The sequence below is a fragment of the Panthera tigris genome, chromosome B2 (assembly GCF_018350195.1).
Source record: "Panthera tigris isolate Pti1 chromosome B2, P.tigris_Pti1_mat1.1, whole genome shotgun sequence".
NCBI classification, from domain to species: Eukaryota; Metazoa; Chordata; class Mammalia; order Carnivora; family Felidae; genus Panthera; species Panthera tigris.
Genome location: NC_056664.1, coordinates 33,403,212 through 33,428,846, shown reverse-complemented (window position 1 = coordinate 33,428,846; position 25,635 = coordinate 33,403,212). Strand labels below are relative to the sequence as shown.

The window sequence follows — 25,635 nt, the reverse complement described above, 5'->3', positions numbered from 1 at the left end:
ATAGTTATTTATACATAAACTCTGATGTCAACTATTACCTGCTGTAAGGGGGTCACACCATTTTCAATTGCTGGCCTTTGTGAATCCTCCGGCATTTCAAACTGCATAAGCAGCTCTGCCATATTAACATTAAATGTCAAGTTTATTCAAGGTCATCCCATTTTTAGAGGAGACCAACTACTTACAGCCCCAGTGCTAATGAAGACACCTGAAACCACCCACATCCATTCCACAAGTGTTTACTGAAAAACTTCTGTATAAAAGGCACCATACTAGGTACGGGGGGGGGGGGGGGGGAGTGGAGAGTAGATAAAATAAGAAATAAGGCATCCCTTGTCCTCAGTTAATGTATAATCTATCAGGAAAGAGAAGATTTATTTATTTATTTTAACATTTACTTACTTGAGAGAGAGAGAGAGAGAGAGAGAGAGAGAGAGATGAGTGGGGGAGGGGCAGAGAGAGGGGGAGACAGAGAATCTGAAGCACGCTCCAGGTTCTGAGATGTCAGCACAGGGGTCAACACGGGGCTCAAACCCACAAACCGTGAGATCATGATCTGAGCCAAAGTTGGACACTTAACTGACTGAGCCACTCAGGTGCCCCAGGAGAGAGGAGATTTAGACACAACTTACCAGTATACGGGAGTAAATCACACACCTCATAGAGGAAAGAGATACAAGCCAAAGGCTAGGCAATATCAAAGGGTGAGAAGAAGGGGATCAGGAATGGCTTTGTGGAAAGAGATGGCATGTGAGGTGGCCCTTGAAGGACTGTGAAAGAAGGAAGGGGGCATTCTATGGGGGAAGAAACCACATGAGCAGAGACACGGAACTAGAAAATAAAAAGCACCTTTGTAGACCAGTCAGTAGCTCAACCAGCTAGAGCTTTGGTTTTGTTGGGGAGAACAGAAAGGCACAACTCAGTGAGAATAAACCTTTAAAGATCTTTTTTTTTTTAATTTTTTTCTTTATTTTTTTGAGAGAAAGGGAGAGCGTGAGCATGGGATGGGCAGAGAGAGAGGGAGAGAGAGAAAATCCCAAGCAGGCTCCACACTCGGCACCAAGCTTGAGGCAGGGCTCATGACCGGAGCCCAAATTGAGAGTTAGACACTTAAGCAACTGAGCCACCCAGGTGTCCCCTTTAAAGATCTTTTAATCTTACCTTCCCATTTTATAGGTGAAAAAACTCACTCAAGGTCATAAAGGTGGAATTAAGAAAAACCCAAGTCTCCTAACTTCTTGCTTGCTAAGTGTTTTTTTTTTTTTTCCTCTTTACCACATGGGTTGCAGCCAGATTACTGAAAAACCTGGATTAAAGATTACATATGAAAGTGCTTTTAAAACTATTAAGTAGAGGGGATATACAGGAAATCTCTGTACCTTCTGCTCAATATTGCCATGAACCTAAAACTATTCTAAAAAATAGTCTATTAAAAAACTGTAAAGTGCTGTAAGGAAATATCATAATAATTGATTATGCCACACTAATAAATTCAAACTAAATTCAGGGGCTATAAGGAAAAAGCCTGAAAGTTTCAGAGAAGAGAAATAACAAGATCAGGCCTATGTTTTAAGAATTGTGACCTGACTCTTTCAAACAAGGTAGGGAGGAAAAGACCTCCAATGAGGAAATAAATTAATGGTTTACTGAAATAGTCCACATGCGGGAACAGACAGCAGAAGCGGCCATGAGACTCCCTAGAGCAGTGTTCTCAAAGTGTCGTCCTGGTAGGAGCATCAGCATCAATGGGTGGCTTATTAGACATGCAAACAGTCAGGCCCCATCTCAGACCTACTGGATGAGGAACTCTGGGACTGGGGCTCAGCAATGTGTTTTAACAAGCCCTCCAGGTGATTCTGAAGCATGCTTCAGTTTTAAGAACCACTGCTCTGGGGATTACAGTCAGAATTTGACAAATGACTGAAAGAGGCAGAGCTAAAACACAGAGCTTGAACAAGCAGGAGAATGATGCTACTGAAGAAAAGAAAGGAACTGGTCTGGGGAGAGATAAGGAATTTAGCTTTATGTATGTGAGGCTCGACACACCCTGGAAAATCCATGCAGAACTACATGCAGTAGATAGTTTTAAATGACGAGCAGGGGAGAAAAGTCAGAACCGAAAATATAGACCACAGCAGAAGTGAGAGATGGATAAAATAACTTAGAAAGTATTAAAAAAAATGCACTGATATAAACCTTCCTGAAGCTTGGCAAATACGTCAAGAACCTTAAAAAATGTTTGTAGTTTGGGGCACCTGGGTGGCTCAGTTGGTGAAGCATCTGACTTCGGTTCAGGTCAGGATCTCACGGTTTCTGAGTCGGAGCCCCGCATCAGGTTCTATGCTGACAACTCAGAGCCTGGAGCCTGTTTTGGATTCTCTGTCTCCCTCTCTCCCTTTCACCCCCTCTCCCCACCCCCCCCCCAACCCCCAACTCATCTCTGTCTCTCTCTCTCAAAAATACCATTAAAAAAAATTTTTTTAATGTTTGTAGTGTTTGACCCAATAATAACCCACTTCTGGATTTTTATTCTAAAGATTCAGATATGCATAAAAGAGTAATATTCACAAAAATAAGGGCATTTAACACAGCATTGGTTCTACCTGAGAAAAACTGGAAACAGACTAAAGCCCGCCCATAGTGGAATGAATGAATAAATTAGGACACATCCATTTGCTAGAATACAATAGAGCAATTAAAAATTATGTATTCAAATACCTAATGAATGGGAAATTATTCACACTAAAACATTAAGTGAATAAAACTGGAAGTTTTCTACATGATATAGAAATAATATAATTCTATTGCCAAAAAAAACAGTATTTGTGTATACTATGTGTGTATACACAGGTAAGGATTCACATGGGTACACAGGTATATGTATAAAAATTGGAAGAAAATAGATCCAAATGTAAATAGTGGCTATCTCTGCATAGTGTTGTCACAAGTGACTTTGTTTTCTTCTTTATTCTTCTTTTTCTACATTGTTAACAAAATGAACACAAATCATTTTTATAATTTAAAACATAAAATTATGGCAAAAGCAATCAGAATACAGACAGCCTAGCGCCGTGGAACAGTTGTGTTTATAGGATAAGGGGAAGAAGAGAGCATCCAAGCTTTCTTGGCTCCTTCTGAGTAGTGTGAGTGGCCAGACAGGGCCACAGGCATTCAGGATGACTGCAGGGCTGGCTGCCACACAGGGCTGTCAAGGACAGGGAGGACCGAGAAGAGGCCATGGGACTGGAAAGTCAGAAGTCAAGGTTGGTGTTTCAAAAAAGGCTGGTGTCACACACACCTTTCTTTTCTCTTTACCACCTCTCCTCTTTTCCCATCTCCCTTACGCTTCTCCATTTAGAAAAAGCAGCACGTTTGGTGACTTGGAGTCCAGGCTTTCAATCCTCACCCTACCACTCACAAGTTATACAACCTTGAACAAGTTTCTTACCTCCCTAAGTCTGTTTCCCCATCTGTAAAAGGGGGACTGATATTAGTACCTGCCTTCAGGGTTGTACAAGAATTCAATGGATTAATATTGTAAGTATTCAGGTCAGTGCCTGACACACAGAAAGCACTCAATAAATGTTGCCTAGTATTAGTATATCTATTATCCCTTTAAGTTTCCCTTCTCCTTCCTCCTAGGCTATCTGTGCCTAAGAGAACTGGCATTGCTCAGAGACCCATTTAGACCCACAATCCACTTAGACAAAGCTCTAAAGCCACTGATTTTCAAACCATGATCCTCAAACCACAAAGAGTCCCCAACAAAGATTTCCCATAGCCTTCATTATCTTTCCTAAGACCACAAGGCACCCATGGAAAAATCCATACCTTTCCACTCTTCAGACTGTGCATTTCTGTGTTTTTCTGCTTACTCCCCACTGCATCTTCAGTGCCTAACACAGAGCTGGGGACAGAGTCAGGGCTCAAAAAATTTTTGTTGAAAAAAATTTTTTTTGTTGAATAAATAGATAAAATAGATGAAATTCTTCCTTCTCTAACTCTGGCAGACATTGATAAGGTGTACCAGAAAGCAAACCCAAAGCCCCAACCTCTCTACTTATAAGATAAAGGATTCATAGGCTCATCCTTTCTAAAACTTCAGTTTCCTCAGCTATAAACTGAGGATACAAATTTCTGTAACTATCTTATGGGGCTGCTGTGGGGATCAAATCAAACAAGATACTACATGAAAGACCACTAAAAAGAATAAAATATCATGCAGATGCCAGATATCATTATTATTATTCATTATTATTCTGGGCCTATCTGTATCAATAATGGTGACTCAGTGAAAGAGGAGGGAAGATCCTATGAAGCAATAAATGCTGACTTGAAAACTCCCCAAGAATAGGCTAAGATACATGGAGGCATGTGAAAATCCAATTTCTGGCTCTTCCTCTATCACAGAATTAGAGGTAGTCCTAAAAATAAGTCTCTACAGTTAGCATACTTATATCCTCTTGGTAGCCTGAAAACTCTTCCACTGCCCTACAGGTAGCACTGAAAACTAAAGTCTTTGCCACATTAAAGAGGCCATGCTATACATTGTCCTGGACTAGATGGTGCTTCCCAAACTAAAAGTACACACAGCAGGAGGCCTTAAGCCCAATGATCAGAGCTAGGAGGAAGAAATAGGGTGAATGGAGGCAGAGAACCACTCACTTGGCTGGGGGCAAGGACAACATCTTGTGCATGGTGGAGGTCATTCGGTCTCTGCCCAGACTGAAGGCATCCTTAGTCAGGGACACAGCTTCCTTGGTGAGGTCCATAGTGGCATGGAGAGCCTCTTTTGTGGCATCCTTGGTCATGTGAATAGCACTTGACAATTCTCCCTCAATGTTCTTCAAGGGGATGAGCTCAGCCTGTCCATTCACAGTGGTATCCCTGCCACTTGGGGGCTTCAACACAGCCGGTGAGGTGGATGCTTGAGCTCTGCTCAGTCTCTTGGCCTGCAAGGAATCGACTGCCTCATGGCCCTTCCCTGCCTCCTGCTGTGCAAGAGAATCTGAATCCTGTAGTTCTCCATTGCTAGGGAGAGGCAATGGCCTATCCTGGGATGCATCCAGATTTTCAATGCCACTATCCTCCAGAACCTTCTCAGGGCTTGCTGGGCCCTGGTCTGAAGAGGCATCAGACTTCAGCTCCCTATCCTCTGAAGGAGACAACTCTGAATCTATGAGGCTGGTGGTATCTGAACCTGCCGAGTCAGCTTCAACAGTCCCAGGGGTAGGATGCATGAGCAGAGCCACCTCAGCACTGGGGAAGAGGACCCCAATGCAAGCTGTCTGGTCCTGCAGGGGAGACCCGGTCATGGCCTCTGTATCCTTAGTCAGTTGTTCTTGAAGACCCTGTAGCACCTCCTTCAGGCGCAGTAGAGCCAAGTACTGGTAATGGTCAAGCCTCACACGGACATGTGCAGGGGAGTGTACAAGCATGTGAACATCTGCTGCATCCTCGAGCTCAGTCAGAGGCCCTTTGTTGTCCACACTACTGCTGCCTTCTCGCAAAACATCCATGACTTCTGTAAGGCCTGACAGGCTTTTCAAATCATGTTCAGTCTTTGACCTCTGATGGGACACAGTGTCTGGGGCAAGGACCTCAGACTGGACAGGACTGCCAAAGCTAGCTGATGGTTTCAGCCTCCCTTCTGTGGCCAAAAGGAGCTTCCGTGCCTGAGCTTGCTGCCAGCGGAGGGGCAGACAGGCCCAAATGGACAAGGGGAAAGGGGCCACAAAATTCAAGGTATGGCCTTTGAAGTTCTCTGTTCCCTCAAAATCCAAGGAGATCTGGGTGAAGTGGATGGACCAGAGATCCTGGGAAGCCTTAAGCCTCTGGGGAGGGAGGGTACTGGGTTGAGGAAGGCGGGAATCCATCTGGAAAGCATGATGTAAAAAAAGCATGTGCAGAAGGCTAAAGCCACCTGGAACCTTGGGAAAGTGAACATAATTGGAATGAAAGAACTCAGCAGCCGCAAAACCTCGGAAGAGACTTTGGAGGTCTAGACAACTACAATGTGGGGCATGACGCGTATTGGTGGCAGTCATGCCTGATGCAGAAAAGACAAGGGCCTGAGGACGATGCAACCCAGCCTGCTCTCTCTTCTCCAGCGGGAAGCTCACCTTCAGAGAGAAAATGAAACCCGATTCAGAATGGACATCTGAGTAGCTCTGCAACCTATCATTGATACACATGTGAAAGACTATTTGGGGTGTGACACTGTTTTTCTTGTATCAAAGGGACAGAGCAGAACCCTGGATTATAGCCATGGGAGAAATGCAACTATGGCTGCCAACAGGGAACGAAATCCCACTCTCCCCTACCTTCAACCAGAAGGCATCTAGTCGAATATCCAAGTGTTCATCTTTCTGGCTTGAATCTTCCAGCTTGTAGATAGCTTTGAACTGCTCCAAGCTGCGGTATAAATCCAGGCAGAAGAGGTTTCCCCAGAGCAAGCTGACAGGATCCACAGTAAATGTCAGACCATTTAACTGAATGTAGAGATTGGGACAGGGAACTGGAAAGCAGAAAAAAAAGGAATCGCCATGTACAAAGTAGCACCTTGACCCTTACTTACCAGCTAAAATTCATTTTATTATGAAGAAAGCAAAGATGCATTCTCATACAAGGAAGAGTTTGTAACAAAAGGTGTTCTCAACTAACTCAAACACCTACAATTCCTAACGTCAAATGAGAATATAAGCCATGGCCCCAAGGCTGGCAAATGTGAAGAGCATGAGCTAAACAGTAAGAAGTGACCAACCAGATGAGATGCTTACCTGGAAGCTCCTGATTATCGGGGAAGTAATACTCTGTGAACTCAATATGAATGGCAGAGACCTGAGTGGGTAGGTTGTGAAGTTTGCGACTACAGGAAAGGAGTGTAGATGGCTTCTTACTTGGCTGTCCAGCTGTAGAAACCTACATAATCACACACAAGTTGCTGTTAGAATCTGTACAGCATACAGAATAGAATTTCCTCAATTTCCTGAGGTTGTATAAAGCCACTACAATCCTTCCAAAATCTGTCACAGGGAGAAGAGGTTTTTTCACACGTGTTGCAGGCATTTTTCACACCTGCCTAACACCATCTGCAAGTTCATTTCTCTCAGGGGAAGGTTTGAAGTGGGGTATTCAGAGGAAACTGGGGAAATCCCAGGTCCTGATCTCAGCAGCCATGCTCAGAAAGAAACAGACCAATGTGTCAATCCACTCAGAAGTAAGGGAAGCAGCCCCTGAATTCCACGATCTTGCTCACATCTGCTGCCTGCCAGATGAACTGCTCGACCCCTTTCCAACCATGCCTCCCTGTGTCCTGGGCTTCTCACCTGGTGAATGTCCAAGTCATCCACCCGTATTACCATGCAGCTAGAACGTAAGCGATTCCATGCTGGAGGCCGAAAAGCAGCTTGTCGGCCCTGAGAGGGGCTTCTCTCAAGGGAGTTCTTTTGAGGACTGGAGAGAGAATCTAAGTAAAAACAAGAAGGTAGGAAAGATAATCGGGTACATTCAACTCTCATTATTAATAGAATTAAAAGTAAAAATCCTAAGATCGTTAAGGCTATAGGTAGGAAAGAGAGCTTAACACTGCCTAGCGCCTAGGAACTCAAAATTCATACTCTCCTTAACACCAACGCAACAGCCTACTGAATAAAGGAGGTAACAGCCTCTCTTCTACACTGCAGCTATTCCTGAAGACAACTAAGACTCTGTAAAGAAAAAAAGTCACTGATATCTCTCCATGGGATGAGGTTGGGATAATTAGCTAGTCCAGTGCTTTATCTTCACTGGATATTCAAAGGTAACTAGCAAGAAGCTAAGCAATGGGAGTCCTCCAGCTCTTTGTAACCTACCTGCTTTCCTCCGGAAGGGAGAGTCCAGCCCCAGGTGCCAGGGAGGTTTGAGACCCGTCTCCTCATGCCACTTCTCCATTTTACTCTGAAATTCCATCACCAGCTTCTGGGCCCACTGGCCTCGGGTCTCCATGGCCTCACAGTGCCGTACCCAATGTTTGCAGCTGTCACCTATGCAACAAAGAAGCAAGAAGATTTTAGTCCAAGACCACGATCCAACATCCCAATTTTTCCCTTCCATTGGTATAGTCATAGTTCAGAAACTGATCCTGTATCCCAATGCAGATTTCTATGGGATAAGTAAAAATCATCTAGTGAGAACAACTCAAGTTCTTCTGGATTCCATATGTGATTTTTCCCTAAGGTTCCCTAAAGACCAGCTGCTGACTGTCACCATCTTTGACCATGGACTATTAGAGAGGCTCTAAAACTACTGGAAGTAGGGGCAGAACATAGAGTCAAAAGCAAAATCTCAAGCACTGCCTCTCCTCCTACTCCTTCTTTATCACTCATAAAGAATCATTAACAGCAGACCCTGCAAGTTTCCAGAAGATGTCTTCTTCAAGAGGGCTATTCCCAACACCTCTCTGAGCTGAAATTCCTGGCACCCGCCTGCTGGGCAGTCAGGGATGAATCCAGGAATCTGTCCTCAGTACATGTGTGGCTGGGCAGCACCAGGACTGCTGCCATGCAGAACTGTCCTACCTGCCCAGTGGAAGGGGTAATAGTCAAAGGCCATCTTGCGGAAGGTAAGCTGCATTGCACCACCCATGAGTCTGTTTGCAGAGACACCTATAAAAGAAAAATAAGGATGAACAGTGGCAGAAGAAACAAAGAAGCCAAAACACCACTTTAAGTACTTAAAAATGCTCTTGAGGATCAGTTCCAAAGCCTGATTGATACACAAGTGCAATTGAAAGACCACGATGACCGGTGACTTGCAAGGCTGAGGCCCTCCTCTTCTGGTTTATAAAAATCAATAGACAAGACCCCCAAAATGTATATTGCATTATTTCTGTAAATGGCTGCCAGATTTCCAGAAAGGAAAAGACATTTCAAAACTCAGGATTCATGAATTACAGTCCTAGGTCTTCCACAGATACACTCTAAAACCCTTACCCCAAGGGTAAGATTGGTTCCCCCAAACCTAGCAATGCCAGGATTGTTCTGCCTCAGCACAATACCTGGAGAGGCATAAGTCAAATTCCCCCCAAAACAGAACCCCCATTATTTCCTTTCACATCCTGGCTTCAGAGCTAATTAAGCAATCACGTACATACAAAGTACCTGAAGCAGGCTCCAGGCTCCAAGCTGTCATTGAACACTAAAACACTGTAGTAACAAGGACATTGTAAAATATGCATAGAAGATATTGTAGGTACATTGGAATTTTTAGCATTAAGTCAAATGATGTATTATGTTTACCTTGAATTTACATTTAATTCTTACTAAATGAATCAACTTTCCCTATTTCTACCTTATCTCTCCATCTATAAGAACTGTTAACAAAGTAGTCAGAGTAGGAACTATTTCTCCTACATATCATATTATCTGACCTACCTTTCTATGTTCTACACTTCTATCCGATCTCTTATTAGGGTGAAGGGAAATACCATGGAATCCTCTAGGTGTAAGCTGATACACCTACAACCAGGAAGGTCATTTCCACCCAATCTAGATTTTACCACCCCAAGTTCTGAACTAATCACCATCCTACACTCGTGTTCCTGTTTCTCAACCTTTTTGTTTATTATTACTATCTCTAAGCCCATTTAGACATTTTTTCCCTAATTGCCCCCTTCTCCATAAAATTTTCATACCACAGGTATACTATATATGTTTATGTACTGTATGTGTGTTGTGGTTTTTTTAGTGTTTATTTTTGAGAGAGAGAGAGAGAGAGAGAGAGCGAGCACAAGCAGGGAAGGGAAAGAGAGAGGGAAACATAGAATCAGAAGCAGGCTCCAGGCTCTGAGCTATCAGCACAGAGCCCAACACAGGGCTCGAACTCACAAACTGTGAGATCATGACCTGAGCCAAAGTCAGACGCTTCACCCACTGAGCCACCCAGGCGCCCCTATGTCTGTGCTTTATACATAAAAAGGATAAGCATAAAGTTTACTCCTTTTATTCAGTGCAGGGTTATGAAAGACTAATTCTTTTAAATTAAAATTTAAATTTAAAAACTTAAAGCTATTAATTTTTAACAACTTTATAACTATATTTCCTGGAGGTTAAGCATCTGACTTTGGTTCAGTCATGATCTCACAGTTTGTGAGTTCAAGTTCGACATCAGGCTCCCCTCTGGCAGTGCAGAGCCTGCTTGGGACTCTTTCTCTCTCTCATCTCTTCTGCCCCTTCCCAGGTTGCATGTGCTCACTCTCTCTCAGATGAATAAATAAACTTAGAAATAAATAAATAAATAAATAAATAAATAAATAAATAAATAACTATATTTCCTGCAAACCCTGTAATGAAATGTATTTCTTATATAAGTCATAATGTATCAAATTATATATGCAAATTAGCAATATACAGAAACACATAACAGCAATATAATCAAACTTTTAATTATTCAAAAGTATTTTTAGAAGATGGTGGAACAGCATGGAAGTTTTTTGTGTCTCGCATCCATGACATACAGCTAGACCAAGACTAAACCATCCTGCACACCTAGAAAACTGATTTGAGATTTAACACAACAATCTGTACAACCTGAACCACAGAATTCAGCAGCAGGTCCATCTATTCAATTTTCTTTTTTTTCACTATTTTCTTTTTCTTGAATACAGAAAAAGTTTTATTTTCAATTTTTATTAAAAATATTTTTCTTTAATTTTTTTTACTATATTTTTTACTTTTGTGTAAATTTTTTCAAATTCTATTTTACTTCCATCATTTTATTTTAGCCTACTTCAGTGTATTCACTTTTTCAAATTTTCAAATGGTTTCCTTTTTTTTTCTCTTTTTTGTTTCTTTTCTTTTTCTTGAATACAGAAAGAGAAAAAAATTCACTTTTATTTTTAATTTTTATCAAAAGCATTTTTAGCAAAACAAAGGAAAATTTAAATAAATTTCTTAAAATTAATGTCAGTGAACTTTTTTTTCTTAAAGTAAGCTCAAGTAAGCTCTATGACCAACATGGAGCTTGAACTCAAGACTCTGAGATCAAGAATCATATGTTCTACCTACTGAGCCAGCCAGGCACTCCTTAGCAAATTTAACTTAACTTTTGCTTGATACAAGAAGATAACTTTTAGCTTAACTAGCTGCTAGGTATTCATTCAGACTGAGTCGATATTTTTTCTTTTCAGCACTTAATTCATGATTTGCTGAATAACCTGCAGAATTAAATAATAAAATATAGGGGTGTATGGGTGGCTTAGTCAGTTGATTTCGTCTCAGGTCATGCATGATCTCACAGTTCGTGGGTCTGAGTACCGCATCATGCTCTGTGCTGACAGCATGGTGCCTGCTTGGGATTCTCTCTCTCCTTCTCTCTGTCCCTTCCTGCTTGCTCTCTATCTCTCTCTCTCCTCAAAAATAAATAAATATAAGGGGCACCTGGGTGGCTCAGTCGGTTAAGCGGCCGACTTCGGCTCAGGTCATGATCTCGCGGTCCCTGAGTTCGAGCCCGGCGTCGGGCTCTGTGCTGACAGCTCAGAGCCTGGAGCCTGTTTCGGATTCTGTGTCTCCCTCTCTCTGACTCTCCCCTGTTCATGCTCTGTCTCTCTCTGTCTCAAAAATAAATAAACGTTAAATAAATAAATAAATAAATAAATAAATAAATAAATAAATAAATATTTAAAATAATAATAATTTTAAAATATAGACTTTTTATTTAATTCCTTTTTTAACATTTTTTGTTAATTTTTGAGAGAAAGAAAGAGACAGAGAGCGAGTGGGGGAGGGGCAGAAAGAGAGGGAGACACAGAATCTGAAGCAGGCTCCAGGCTCCGAGCCGTCAGCACAGAGCCCCGTGCAGGACTCAAACCCACGAACTGCGATATCATGACCTGAGCTGAAGTCGGTCACTTAACCGACTAAGCCACCCAGGCGCCCCTATTTAATTCTTAAAGTTCAAACCACAAAAGCACTAAGGCTCAAACAGAAACAACACTGACAAGTCAGCCAACCGGCATGTGCGGGCCACCTCTTACCATATGACTTTGAGATTAAGCAATCAGTTGGGAGAAAGACCTCTAATCACAGCCATCTATTCACCATAGTTTTTAGCAGTGATCTTCCATATTTTGTGTATCTTCCATGAACTCAGTGTCAGTGCTCCTCATGTGATATCCAAGAAAACCCAAAGAAAGAAATTAAATACCAAGGACTAAAGTTTTGTCATGTAGGGATTAAGCTTTAGAAGGGTACAAACCAGTGTTATAGCTAAAATTTTTTTTCACCCCCACACTTCACCAAGGAACCAATTTTTAATGTCTAGAACAGGCAAAAATCAAGACAGAAAGTACATCAGTGGTTGCTTAGAGTTGCAAAATGGGAAGAGACAGCTAATGGGTACATGATTTCTTTCAGGGAGGACAAAAATGTTCTACAATTAGACTGTAGTGATGATGATTATACAACCCTATAAATATACTAAAACCCCCTAAGTTGTATATTCTAAATGGGCAAATTGTATGGTATGTGAATTAGATCTCAATAAAGCTGCTTAAAAGGAAAGAGTCAATTTTCATCTGCTGCTGGGTGATACCATCCCTGTTAAAAATGCATGCCCAAGGCCCTGGAGGGAGAGAGTTTCATGGCAACGCTCCCTCCAATGGAGTTATTCAGACCTAAAAGAACAATAAACTACATAGACTGAGCATATTAAAATAGGGTCTAGAATTGAAATCAAAATCAAATATAATTAGCAGTCACCAACATATTTAATTATAAATACATAATCAGATATGGGACATAAATGGTAAATAGTGTCCATAAATGACTAAAGTTCTCCAATGAGCTGTGGGATGAGGAAAGCTTGGCCTTAAGAGAGATAAAGAAAGAAAGTTTTTAGCTCACAGGCCTCATCCAGACGAAAAAGAGTTAAAAAGAAGCAAGTAAGGAGTGCCTGGGTGGCTCAGTCAACTGAGCTTCCTATTTCAGCTCAGGTCATGATCTCGTGGCTCATGGGTTCAAGCCCCACACTGGGCTCACTGTTGCCAGCCTGTCAGCGCAGAGCCCACTTCAGATCCTCTGTTCCCCTCTCTCTACCCCTCCCCTGCTTGTGCTCTCCCCAAAATAAAAATAAAATAAAATAAAATAAAATAAAATAAAATAAAATAAAATAAAATAAAATAAAAAAAGCGGTGACACTCTTTTCTCCATCAACCACTAACCTCTTCTCTGAATTTTTTTTAATGTTTATTTATTTTGAGAGAGAGAGAGAGAGAGAGAGAGAGAAAGGAGTGGGGGAGGGGCAGAGAGAGAGGGAGACACAGAATCTGAAGCAGGCTTCAGGCTCTGAGCTGTCAGCACAGAGCCTGATGTGGGGCTCAAACCCATGAACTGTGAGATCATGACCTGAGCTGAAGTTGGACTCTCAACCAACTGAGCCACTCAGGTGCCCTGCTTTTCTGAATTTTAAGAGATAGTGCTGCCCCACCTCAAGCCAAGGTGTGCCTAAGGACCCACCCAGTTTCCAATAATTTCACCTCTAATGCCACAGAATAGGTAAGTGTGTTACTCAAGGGCCCAACATCCCAGGCTATCATGTCCCTTAATGAGAAAAGAAGGTAGATGTAGCAAAGAGCCTCTAGAGCAGCACTGTCCAAAAGAATTTTCTGTGATGATGAATATCTTCTATGGTCTGTAGATTACACTGAGTACTTAAAATGTGGGTGGTGCAAATTAGGGGCTGATTTTTTCATTTTATTTTATTTTAATTTTAACAGACACACGTGGCTATTGACTACCATACTAGACAGAGGGTTTGAAAAAAATGCTATCCAACAGAAATATAACATGAGCCATAAATAATTTTAAATTTTCTAGTAGTCACATGGAAAACAGTTTTTTAAAAAGGTGAAATTAATTTTAACAATACATACAACTTAAACCAATATAATCAATATATTATCATCTCAACATATAACCAATATGAAAATAATTATCAAGGTATTCTATACTCTTTTATTCTACTACATCTTCAAAATCCCATGTGGAAATTACACTTGCAACCAATCTCAATTTGGATCAGCCAACAGTAGTCATATGTGGCTGCATATTAGACAGAACAATTCCAGAGAACTTTAGAATGCTTTCTGTGCCACCTAGTTCTCCCTTCCCTTTTCTCCCCAGATCCCAGGAGAAGAGTCAAATTCACAAGAACTGTTCCTTATTCCTTTACAGAGTCATACATCACACCTGGGTATGGCAGGTTGGAAGTTTTCTCCCTATCTAAAACTATCTCATACAAAAAGTTCTTAAATTCCAGCAAATATATTAATTTAGCTAAATAAATAAATAAATAAATAAATAAATAAATAAATAAATAGGGACTGCAAGGGAGGGTAGTCATTTACATCTTAGTGTGGGTTATGGGACCTTGTCACATGAAGACGACAGTGCTAAATACTCCTCATCAAGCAAAAGGGTCAAATTCTCAATAATACACTCTTAATAAAGACCTATGAAAAGATCCAAGACAAAACAAGAGGAAAAAACCCAAAGCCTTTATAGTAACACTTGGAAGAAACAACCAAACAAAACAATAATCGTTTTAGCAAAGAACTTCCAAAATAAGTGGGTGGCTAACCAGTGAGCAATTTATTTCTTGTGGTCGCAAAAGCAATCTTTATGTTGTCACTGCTCCTCTCAGCTCTCTCAGAGTGGGAGTAGACAGGGACTGAAGTCACTTCAACACCACAGAACAGCAAAGCAAGAAAGATAATGCTGCTTGGTGCCCCAGGAAGAAAAGGTAAGTTCCCCCAAGGAAACTGAGTCTAGGGGTCATTAAAGAGGCAGACATTAACCCTCAGAAAGGATACAGCAGCACAAGAAAAATCTACCATATGAGAGCATCTAAAGCCAAGAGCTGGTGCAAAGGGGAGTATAAAGGAAATACAGGCAGAGTATTAAAGGAAGAGGCAGCAAAGGAATAATAATACTGAGCATGTGCCTATAATTAAGGTCTTCCAATTCAGTATATTATTTCATTTGAGCCTGACAAAAACCAATGAGGTAAACGAGTAAGATATGATTTAACTCAAGTTCACAAATGATGAAACTCAAAGAGGTTAAGCAAGAGGCTAAGTGATTTCCCCAAGACTCATGAAGACAAAATGAGTCAATTCCTTTTTCATTTTGAATAAAACATATACGTGTATGTAATACCAATGGCCCTAATGAATGTAAAAGCATGACGAGAATACAACATAACCTCTCTGCTTGGGAAGAGGGCATTTACACATAAAAATTATTTAAATTGACTCAAAAATCTGAAAATTCTGGGGTTTCCTATACTTGAATTTTCTTTCCTAATAGCTTCTATCAGTGGTCAGCATTGGCCAAGGGACACTGGGGAGAAAAGAAAGTATACAATGCTTGAGCTCTACCCTTGAAGATTCTGACTTAGGGAGGTCTAGGAATAGCATGGCACCTGTATTTTATTAAGTATTGCAGGTGGTCCTGCTGCCTTAAGGCTAAAGAGTACTACCTCACACCAACAAAAACAGAGATGCCACAGAGGCTGAGGCTCAAGGAATGCCCTGATTAAGGGAAGCCAACCAAAGTGCTCCATGGCATCTTGAAAAGAGCCTTCCATCCCGAAGCTTTGTCCAGAGCTGAAGGCAGTGATGGACCACCCAGCCCAGGCTCAGGCCAAACAGGGTACCTGGCTCCCGAGACTGGCTATCGTCACAAATGTGCAGGTCCAGGCGGGAGATGAGCAGATGGTAGGAGGACTCTTTCACATCAAATTTCTCAAAGTACTGGCTGAGGCGGCTGCTGCTGCTGTTGCTGCTGCCTTGGCTGGCACCAAACGCCTGGGCCCAGGACTGCTGGGCACTGGGAGCAGGTGGAGTGATCTATATGTGACAGAGAGAAAAATAAGAAGTCCAAACCCAGGCAGGCTCCTCACAGGCTTTCTTAAGCTTTATTTCAGTCTGAAGAAAACCACATTTTAGCAAGATGACTCTTCCCTTTCGTAAGTGTTCACCTGGTAGCTCACGTAGGTCTGTCCCACCTAAATAACCCAAACTGCAAAAAGCCTAATTATAATTAGTGTGGTAATTGTCAGAGTTCTGTTCTCAGTTTGAATTGCCCCCCAAGCTTTGACCCCCCCAGGACTTAGCTCACTGATGCCAAAAAACCTCCTACAGGAAGTCTTTCTTAAATGACCCCTTTCGGTCTGTGTAGTTAGATGCCTCTTCTTTGTGCTCTCATGGCACAGTGTCTACCTTTATACACATCATGTTGTAATAGCTTGTTGACAGTAAGTATTTTAAGACAGTGAAAGCTCCAAGGACAAAAACAAGAAGTTTATTATACTCTCCCTTTCCAGTGGCCAGCACTATGTAATAAGCTAACACACTGGAGGCACCCAATGAACAGAATAAATAAATAAATCAGACACACAAACAAAACCTATGCACATCTAGAAGTAAATGAAAAATGCTCCAAATAAGCCTAGTAAAGTCTAGACTCCACCTATGTTGATATGAATTAGGTCTGGCCTACCATCTCCCTAGCCCCACGCCTCTAACCTGTACAGGTTCAGGGGCCAGGCTCTTCCTCTGCTGGGCTGACTTCTCCATGGCCTCACTCAGCGACTCTGCATACTTCATCATAGCCTTGAGCTGTGAGTCAGTCAGCACCCAGAGCAGATCATCCAACAGGAACATCAGCTTGGAGGCTACCACATTGCAGTCTTTGGTCTGAAGGAGACACACAGAACATGAAGTTCAACGTCTTGTATTATTCCAACTCAAAGTGACTCTTGCCCAGTTAACTTCAGAAATGGCTTTTAATCCCCAGAACATGAAAGGAAAGCAACAACCACCGTGGAGAGTCCATTTCTTACAAAGCTACTAATGTTTTCTGCAATTAACAAGAAGCAGGAAAAGTGAACTGCTAGGTGCCTAGGTCCATGTCCCTGTATATGGGTAAAAACTGTGGTTTCCAAAATACAGATGACAAGGAGGTGGAAATGTTCACAGAAATGTTCTGTGCAACACTAAATTACAGGCCTGTCCTTTTCAATTGTCATTCCTAGAGCCAGTAACATTCCAAGAGAGAATACCAACTCCCAGGATGTGTAGGAGAATAAAACATGGAAGTTTTCATGAGGGCAGAAAATATACTCACTCTTCTTTTGAGGGCTATTTGGATCCTGCCTTGGTTGGTAATAAGCCTCAATGGAGTGGTGACTGGATCCTGATCACCATTGTCGGTAGCATCTGCCTCGATTCGAAGTGTTTGCCAAGTTATTTCCTTAAATGTTAAAACCTGGAAGGAGAGAGAGTAAATTCCCTTAATTCTGTGGATGAAATTAACCAAGAGGCAGTAAGTCCAAGGGGGAAAAGACTGGCAAAGCAGAAACCCCCACCATTCTCGGTTGGGATCCCACCAATAGAATGCAGCGGAACAGAGATCCCTAAGTGAGGAAAGGATGCAGCAGTAACACTGGACAGAAGGGCTTCTTGGGTTCACAGGAATAAGGGCAATATCTGAGGAAATCCCCAAAGCAGGAACAGTATCCTTTAAAAAGAAGTCCTATTCTGGATCTCCCCATTCTCTTCTCTTGCAATACTAGGGTTGTCACCTCTCCTCGGCGGGGGTCAGTGATGCGGGTGAGGCGGAGGTCACTCTGCTGCCAGCTGGGGTTGACACTGTAGCCCTGGAGCTGCCACAATTCAAAAGAAGCGTGGAAGGCCTTGGAGTGAATCTTGATGGTGATGGAATTGACGATGATGAACATTCCCTCCACCACCTTCTCGGCAAAGCCATACTCACTACAACAAATGAGGCAGACCAATGTTCAGAATCATGTGAGAGTCTGTGCACACTCTGTGCTGGAAGACATCAGACAAGATTATTAACAGTGTCTCTCTTTGGGTGCTAGAACTGTGGATGGTTTCTTTCTTTCTTTCTCTTTTCATATATATATATGAAATGATGACATACTATATGGTTACATTTACATAACTTTAAAACTAGGGAAACTAATGTATGGTGTTACAAATCACAATGAAAGTGATCCTTGGGGGTGGATATAACTAGAAAGGCCACAGGAGACTTCTAGGATTCTGGAAGTTAGTAGTCTGTTTCTTGATGTGTTAACTTTGTAAAGAATCACTCAACTATTATATACACATGATTTGTGTTCTTCAATATGGTACACTTCAATATAATTTACCAAAAAACTACACTGAAACACCATGTGTCATCTATTAGATTAGGCAAAAATCCTATAGCCTGACAATATTCTCTATTGACAAGTCTCTGGAAAAACAAGAACTAGTACACAATGCTGATGGGAACATAAAATTATATCCTTATAGAAGGTAATTCAGCAATTACTATTAAAATTATACATACATTTTCCCTTTAACCCACGAGTCCCACTTCTAGGAATCTATCCCAAAATATGCTGGCAAAAAAGGGAGAAACACCCCAAATGTCCCTCAACTGATGAACGGATAAATCAAATGTGGTATATCTATCCATACAATAAAATATTATTTGCCCACAAGAAGGAATAAAGTAGTGATAGTGCTAAAATACATCTAAACCTTGAAAATATTATGCTAAGTGAAAGAAGCCAGCTATAAGAGACTACAGAGTAAATGATTCCATTTATAGGATGATCAGAATGATGATCAGAATAGATACAGAAAGCAGATTAATGGTCACCTAGGACTAAGGCAAGGGACAATGAGGAGTGACTGCTAATAGGTAGTATGGGGTTTGTTTGGGTGATTAAAATGTTCTAAAATTGATTGTGGTTATAGTTGTACAACCTGGTGTAAATTCTAAAAACAATTGAACCATACACTTCAAATGGATGAATTCTATGGTATGTGAATTATATTTCAATAAAATGGTTTTTAAAATATGTTGGAAGGGGCACCTGGGTGGCTCAGTCAGTTAAGCTTCCGGCTCTTGGTTTAGGCTCAGGTCATGATCTCATGGTTTGTGGGTTTGAGCCCCGTGTTGGGCTCCACACTGCCAGCATGGCGCTTGCCTGCAATTCTTTCTTCCTCTGTCTCTCTGCCCCTCCCCGGCTCTCTCTCTCTCAAAATAAATAAATAAGTTAAAAAAAAATAGAGTTAAAATATGCTGGAAAAATACTAAGTGACTCACGAACAAGGTCATTTATTGCTGCACTATTTGTAACAGCAAGAAAACTAGAAATAATTCAAATATCTATCAATAGAGAACAGGCTATAGAAACTACGATGCCTCCTGAAAATATTTTGAGTATTCTGTAGATTCAGAAAGGAATGGGGCAGGGGTTGGTGCCTGGCTGGCTCAGATGGCAGAACATGCAACTCTTGATCTCGGGTCATGAATTCAAGCCCCACACTGGGCATAAAGCCTACTTTAAAAAAAAAAAAAAAAGGAATAAGGAACGTTGCTCTATATACTTCTATAGACTGATCTCCAGGATATGTTTTTAAAAGAAAAACCAATGTGGAAAGTGTTTATGGTACACGGTATTTTATGTAAAAAAGGGGACAACACAAACATACATACGTATAACATATCTTGTTTTATGGTTTTAACTTTGGAACTTTAACTTTTTATTTTATATAATTAAAAAATAAATTTAAAAACAATTTAAAAATTTTAAACAAACTGATATTAAATTCCTGGAAGACAGCATAAGAGAAAACCTCGATGACCTTAGGTACAGCAATGACTTTATTTATTTTTTGGAAGAGTTCAAGTGGGGAAGGAGAAGAGAGAGGGGGACAGGGGATCCAAAGTGGGCTCTGTGCTGACAGGTTGACAGCAGCAAGCCCGATGTGGGGCTCAAACTCACAAACTGTGAGATCAATGACCTGAGCCGAAGTCAGATGCTCAACCAACTGAACCACTCAGGTGCCCCAAAAAGGTTGTTTTTTAAATGTTTATTTATTTGTTTTTGGGAGTGAGAAAGCGGGGGAGGGGCAGAGAGAGGGGAAAGGCGGGTGGGGAGAGTCTCTGCTATCAGCGCAGAGACCAACGGGGGGCTTGAACTCACTAACCGTGAGATCATGACTTGAGCCAAAACCAAGAGTCAGACACTCAACCAACTGAGCTATCCAGGCACCCCAAAAGCTTTTGTTTTTTAGTAAAAGTTGATATGGAACAGTTAATATATTGGAAATAATAGGGCCATTAGCAACTAACCTCTGTCCTGAAGCGAGGGCAATGGGAGACTGTCCATTGGGGGGCCGAGGCTCCTCACATGTCTTCATCTCCACCTCTACCTTATCCAGACACTGAAATAAAAGCCACGAAGAGCTAAGCATCTGCACAAAAACCCACACAGCACACGCTGCGGATTACCCATCTCTATACTCTAATGCCTAGTTGAGTGCTGTGCCCACAGTGGGCACACATTAAATGTCTGTCGAATGAATGAACAAACTGAAATGCAAAGAGAGGCCTCATCTTCCCTCTTCCATGTCCATTAGCAGCAGAACTCCATGACAAGTATGGGATTAGCTCATAGCAGAAAACTAAAACATAAATCCAAGTTACAGAGATTACTATTCCTGGAGATTCCACTCTTTGAGTAAAGGCATGCATGGATCAGGGCTTTCACTGATGAAGGGCTTTCAGTTGATAATCACCCGACAGTCAACATCAACTACATTTCTCATTTTTCCTCTGTCAGGATTCCAAAGGAAATGTAAAAGTAGAACCTGGGTAGCAAATTTGTTATAAAAAACAAAAAGCAAAACAAGCAACTCAGGACTCCTGGGTCTTGTGTCTCAATGTTAACATTATACCTCATAGCAATACCAGAATAAGCCCAGACAGTAGTCACTCTGTCTGAGAGAGAAGCTGACAAGCCAGAAAGAGCAATCATCACTCCCAAAAAGGATAGCCTATCAGGACTCCTCCCCATCTTCTCTCAGATCTTTTAAAACCTGACCCCAGCCATCCCCATGTGATTACTTGCAATCAAGAAAAGCCATTACCAAGCATATGGGATGTGTCTTCAACTTTGTCCACTGGATCTGAAAGAAGAAAGCAAAGACTCAGGGCTGTGGGAGCTGTCCCTCAATAAAGCATGCCTGTTGGCCAAGGACAGCAATAGCACTCTGACCCCCATTCTCACCCGGATGGAGGCCCTGTTGCAGTAGACCCGAGTGATGGCTAACCAGGTGGGTAGCTCCAGCACATTCTGTAGAACCTCTTCATCTAGCTCCAGGTTCGTCAGCTGACCCTCCCCTTTCAAAGTGCTCAAATTGATTTTGTCTGGGGAAAGATTTTTGGTGAACCTGAAAAAAGTAAAAATAAGAAGGTATTATTTCTATGGAAATCCACTAAATGGGCATTATAGCCAATAACGCTTTTTAGTTTGGAGAAAAGAGAAAGTTAAAGAACAAATGTTGACTAATGACCACACTGTCTCTATGCCAAGTAAGATGTTAGGTGAGACCTATCATTCTACTCATGACTGTATCACCTTTCTACTCAAGTGATTCTGGAGAAATGGCTATAGCAGTGGCAATATAGACCTTTGATATTTCTGAATCCCCACATAAAAACAGAGCAACTAGATAGCAACACCAGAAGCCCACGGATAACACTTATAACAAAACTAGAAGACAAAGCAGCCTCATAAATCCCCACATAAAGCAAGAGGGAAAAAGCATCAATAGCCACAAGACATATGTGCTATAAGCAGCTGTGAAAATCAACATGAAAGCAATAAGGCATCTGACAAACCAAAGAACAGAACTACAAGACAACCAAGTTTTAAATGAAAAGCAACGTGGGCCAATTGGATCATAGCAGTTGAAACTAGTGGGGTGTAGTCAACTGCAAGGGGTCCCCAGTGAGGTCCAAAGGACCTGGAGCAGGCTAGCCCTATAAACTCAGGAAACTAATCAAGGTTCCTTCTTAGGACACAGCACCCATGTTGAAAAGAAACTGTTGGGAGAGGAATCCAAACTGAGCAAGATAGGGAAAACAAATGAAGAAAAGAGATTGTACAAACAAAAGTGGGGGCGGGGCTGGGTGGAGAGTAGACAGACCAGGGTATCTCAGAAAGCAAATTATATTTCTAACACTACTTGAAACAGACGAGGGAGCTCTATGAAGTTAGAATGTGAGACGGGGGCGCCTGGGTGGCTCAGTCGGTTAAGCGTCCAACTCTTGATTTTGGCTCAGGTTGTGGTTGGTGGGATCACGCTGCAGGTCAGGCTTTGCGCTGACAGCACAAAGCCTGCTTGGGATTCTCTCTCTGCCCCTCCTTCCCCACCCCCCTCTCAAAAATAAACTTTTTTTTAAAAAATGGTAAATTTAAAAAAAAATGTGAAATGGTAATAGGCTAATTGTTGGCTTGTTAAGTACAGTCAAATGAAACCCCAGACCCTTACACATCCCTTTACTCATGTGACAAAAGAACAAACCCCTCACCTATAGTCCTGCCAAAGTAAATGAACCTAAATCTCATCATGCTACTAGGTCCAGTTGCGAATTTGCAGGAAATACAGAGGACAGAGAAAAAACGCTGAACTGCACCATAAGCGTGCAATCAGCAAAATACAGACCATAGGAAACTCTACAGGTCAAGTGGCCTGGACATAATTCACACAGGCCAGTCTTCTCATTATTCCATGCTCACTGTCTCCAGTCTGCTCACGTGTTCTTGCCACCCCTTTCCTGGAGCATCATCATCACAGTCTGCCATGCCAGGCCCAATGCGAGACTTCTCACTGAGGCTTTCCTTCCCCAACTGCTGCAACTCATATTAAACTTTTTTTTTCTACATCTCTAGAATCTGTTACACACATTTAAGTCATAATCATGGAGGGTCTTAGGATGTTCTCTAATTCTCCCATATGTAACCACCCCTGTGTAATTAGATGTGAAGCCTTGTGAGGTCAGAGGCTTGGTCTTAGCCATGCCTCCTAATCAAAATGGTTACCTGACATACGCACATACCTCTCAGCTAACTATCCTGCTGCCTGACTACTCCCAGTTCCCTTCTCATCTTTTTGGTTAGATCAATTTAAGGGCAGTTCCTCACAGCATATCCCTCTTTCCTGTATGACAAACTGTCTAGATGAATCTCATCCCTGTAATTCTCACTGTTGCTGCCTCTGAGTCACTATTTTCCACCTCAATAATAAATTGTATCTTGCCCTCCATCCATAACTACACTTGGCCCTTATACATATTAGATGCTAATAACTGACTTCAGAGTTACATATTATTTACCAACTTTTATTTGTTCATATACATCCTTTCCTTTTACTAAGGTGTATTTTAGTGTTTTTGGTTTTCCTTGGACTATAACATCATGATGTGCATGAGTTTTATCTTCACAATTTTTTTCTACAGTGCCTAAAATGGTACTATATAAAAAGACTCTAACAATTTTTAAATGATAGTTAAAAATTTTTAGAAGTTTATAAACATGCAAAAAAAAAAGTACTATATGATAATTAGAGATTCATAGGAATCAATGGCATGATAACAAATTCAGGAAACTGCTTACCTGTGAGACAGGGGAGGGTTCCACAGTCAGCTGCAACTATATAAATACTTATTTCTCACATTCTGTATAAATACTTATTTCTCACATTGGGAGGTGACTGTATGGGAGGTGAACGTATGGCTATATTACTCTTTATATATTTTTGTATGGCAAATATTTCATAGTAATTCTTTCTAAGATTTCTATCAATTACCTAGTGTATGTACTTACTGTTTGAAGCGCTACTCCTCCATGGGTCTCTCACACTCCTACATGTCTTGCTGAGTATACCAAAAACACATGATCCTGACCACTCCTTACCCAGGCCACTTCTCAGGATTGGGTTTGCAAAGATCAGCTTTGAGGGATGAAGTAATGTGCCCCACCCCAGGACAAAGAGCAGGCTTGTTTACCACTTACTTCAGTGTTCCATTCCTATAAAATATGTGCAAGCATCCATCTGGGTCCGTTTGTGTCACTCCCATGGGACACGAGGGGATAAGGGGGAACTAATGCAAACATTTGCTTATGCTGCTTGCAGGGCTGTGAGTAATAAAGTCTTCTATCTCTGATCTAGGAGTATCATGTGTTCTGTCAGCATCCATAAACTACAACAAGCTCATTATTAGCTTTTAAATAGGGTAAAATAAAATTCTATACCCGTAGACATACTTTTACTGATTTTAATTCACAAAAAATGTTTAGTCAACATTTACTGGGTATGAACCAATGTTAGTCTCTGAACCCAAAAGACAAGCTTTCTACAATGGCTCCTATCATCTGAAAACTAACTTGCTACAGAGGGAAAGAGAATTTCTCTTTTCCTTCAAGGAATGGCTACCTATAAGGAAATAGGACTGGGGTGTGAAAGAAAAGAAAGAACATCTTAAACACTTCCACTACATAAAACAAGAATAACAACAATTGAAACTAAAGGAAGATACACAGTGCATGCCCCTTAGGGACTTGGAGGAAACACAGTCCTGTGGGAAGGAAAGAACACAGAAGCAGAACTTAACATTATTTGTAACCACTAGGTACAGGCAGGCTTTCTTTTTCAAGTCCTTTATATTTAAACAAGATACTACAATTATTTTTTCCTAGCAACACTTCCTCTACTCTTAAGTATTCAGGAAAGCCACATCAGCTCCGAAATTGGGGTGAGTAACCCTTCAGAAGTATTAGTCTTAAAGATAAGAACTTTTGAAGATAAAAAAAATTAGTTTTAAAGACTGTAACTGTACGTGTCCTCTTTTCCCCAGATTGTGATAAGACCCTACCTCTCTGCCTCAACTGAGAATCATAGTAGGTGTGAGACACTGTCAGAGATGGGAGTCAGGACCCCTTCAATATGCAGGAGAGAACAGGCTGAGAGTCACTAAGATAAGCTATTTCCCTTATGATAAAAATCTCTCTAAAAACAGGAGGAACATACTTTGAATAAAATGAAACAACCACAGTCAACAATGAGTTACACACATGCTAACGTTGACATTCTCAAAGTGGTTACACTGAACAGGCAACCTGTACCTAATTTCTACATTGTGTTCTATGCAAAATCTAACTCCATTTACAGCTCCATATAAAAAAATACGTCATTTTTCCAGTTGTGAATAAAAAAGTATGAGACTTGTGTTACATTTCACCCTAACTTTGCCAGGATTTAGGGCAATTGTGTCTCAAACTATGGTCCTGTGATCAAATGGGTAGAATCACCATGGTGTATGTTTATTTTAACATGTAGATTATTGGGCCACACTCCAGATATGCTGATTCACAATGGGGAGGGGAGTAAGGAATCAGCATTTTACAAACTCAGGGTGATTCTTCTGTTCTCTAAAGTTTGAGAATGGTTTAATTTGAATGGTTTAACAGTTAATCAGTTAAAGTGATTGAAGGCAGGGAAAATGAGAGGTTCAAGATAGAAAAGAGATGCATAAATCCATTCTTCCAGAACAGAGAAGTTTTTAAATTCTATTCTTATCATGGCTTGGTGTTTAAGAGCACAGGCTTTAGGGTTAGACTTGGGCTCAAAATCTGGCTCTCTCACTAATGCTGTGACTTTAGGCAAACTGTCCAACCAACTTCACAGGACTGGTGGAATTAACAGAGCTAACTAACATACACTAAATA

General features: G+C 41.2%; 1 protein-coding gene across 2 annotated transcripts in view; it reads right to left on the bottom strand.

Moving 5' to 3' along the window:
• Positions 1–25,635, bottom strand: part of UHRF1BP1 (UHRF1 binding protein 1) — a 59,833-nt gene that overhangs the window by 10,797 nt on the left and 23,401 nt on the right. Inside the window, exons 2-14 of one of the 2 annotated variants that reach the window (XM_042986158.1) lie at positions 21,133–21,295; positions 20,993–21,031; positions 20,196–20,287; positions 17,623–17,812; positions 17,166–17,306; positions 16,565–16,735; positions 15,694–15,886; positions 8,559–8,645; positions 7,854–8,024; positions 7,329–7,468; positions 6,780–6,921; positions 6,324–6,517; positions 4,666–6,122 (exon numbers count right to left, since the gene is read on the bottom strand). In XM_042986158.1, the coding sequence (XP_042842092.1) occupies positions 4,666–6,122; positions 6,324–6,517; positions 6,780–6,921; positions 7,329–7,468; positions 7,854–8,024; positions 8,559–8,645; positions 15,694–15,886; positions 16,565–16,735; positions 17,166–17,306; positions 17,623–17,812; positions 20,196–20,287; positions 20,993–21,031; positions 21,133–21,295 (3,180 nt within the window). Of the gene's footprint in view, positions 1–4,665; positions 6,123–6,323; positions 6,518–6,779; positions 6,922–7,328; positions 7,469–7,853; positions 8,025–8,558; positions 8,646–15,693; positions 15,887–16,564; positions 16,736–17,165; positions 17,307–17,622; positions 17,813–20,195; positions 20,288–20,992; positions 21,032–21,132; positions 21,296–25,635 lie in introns of those variants that run through there. The other variant, XM_042986159.1, reaches the window with a different exon arrangement.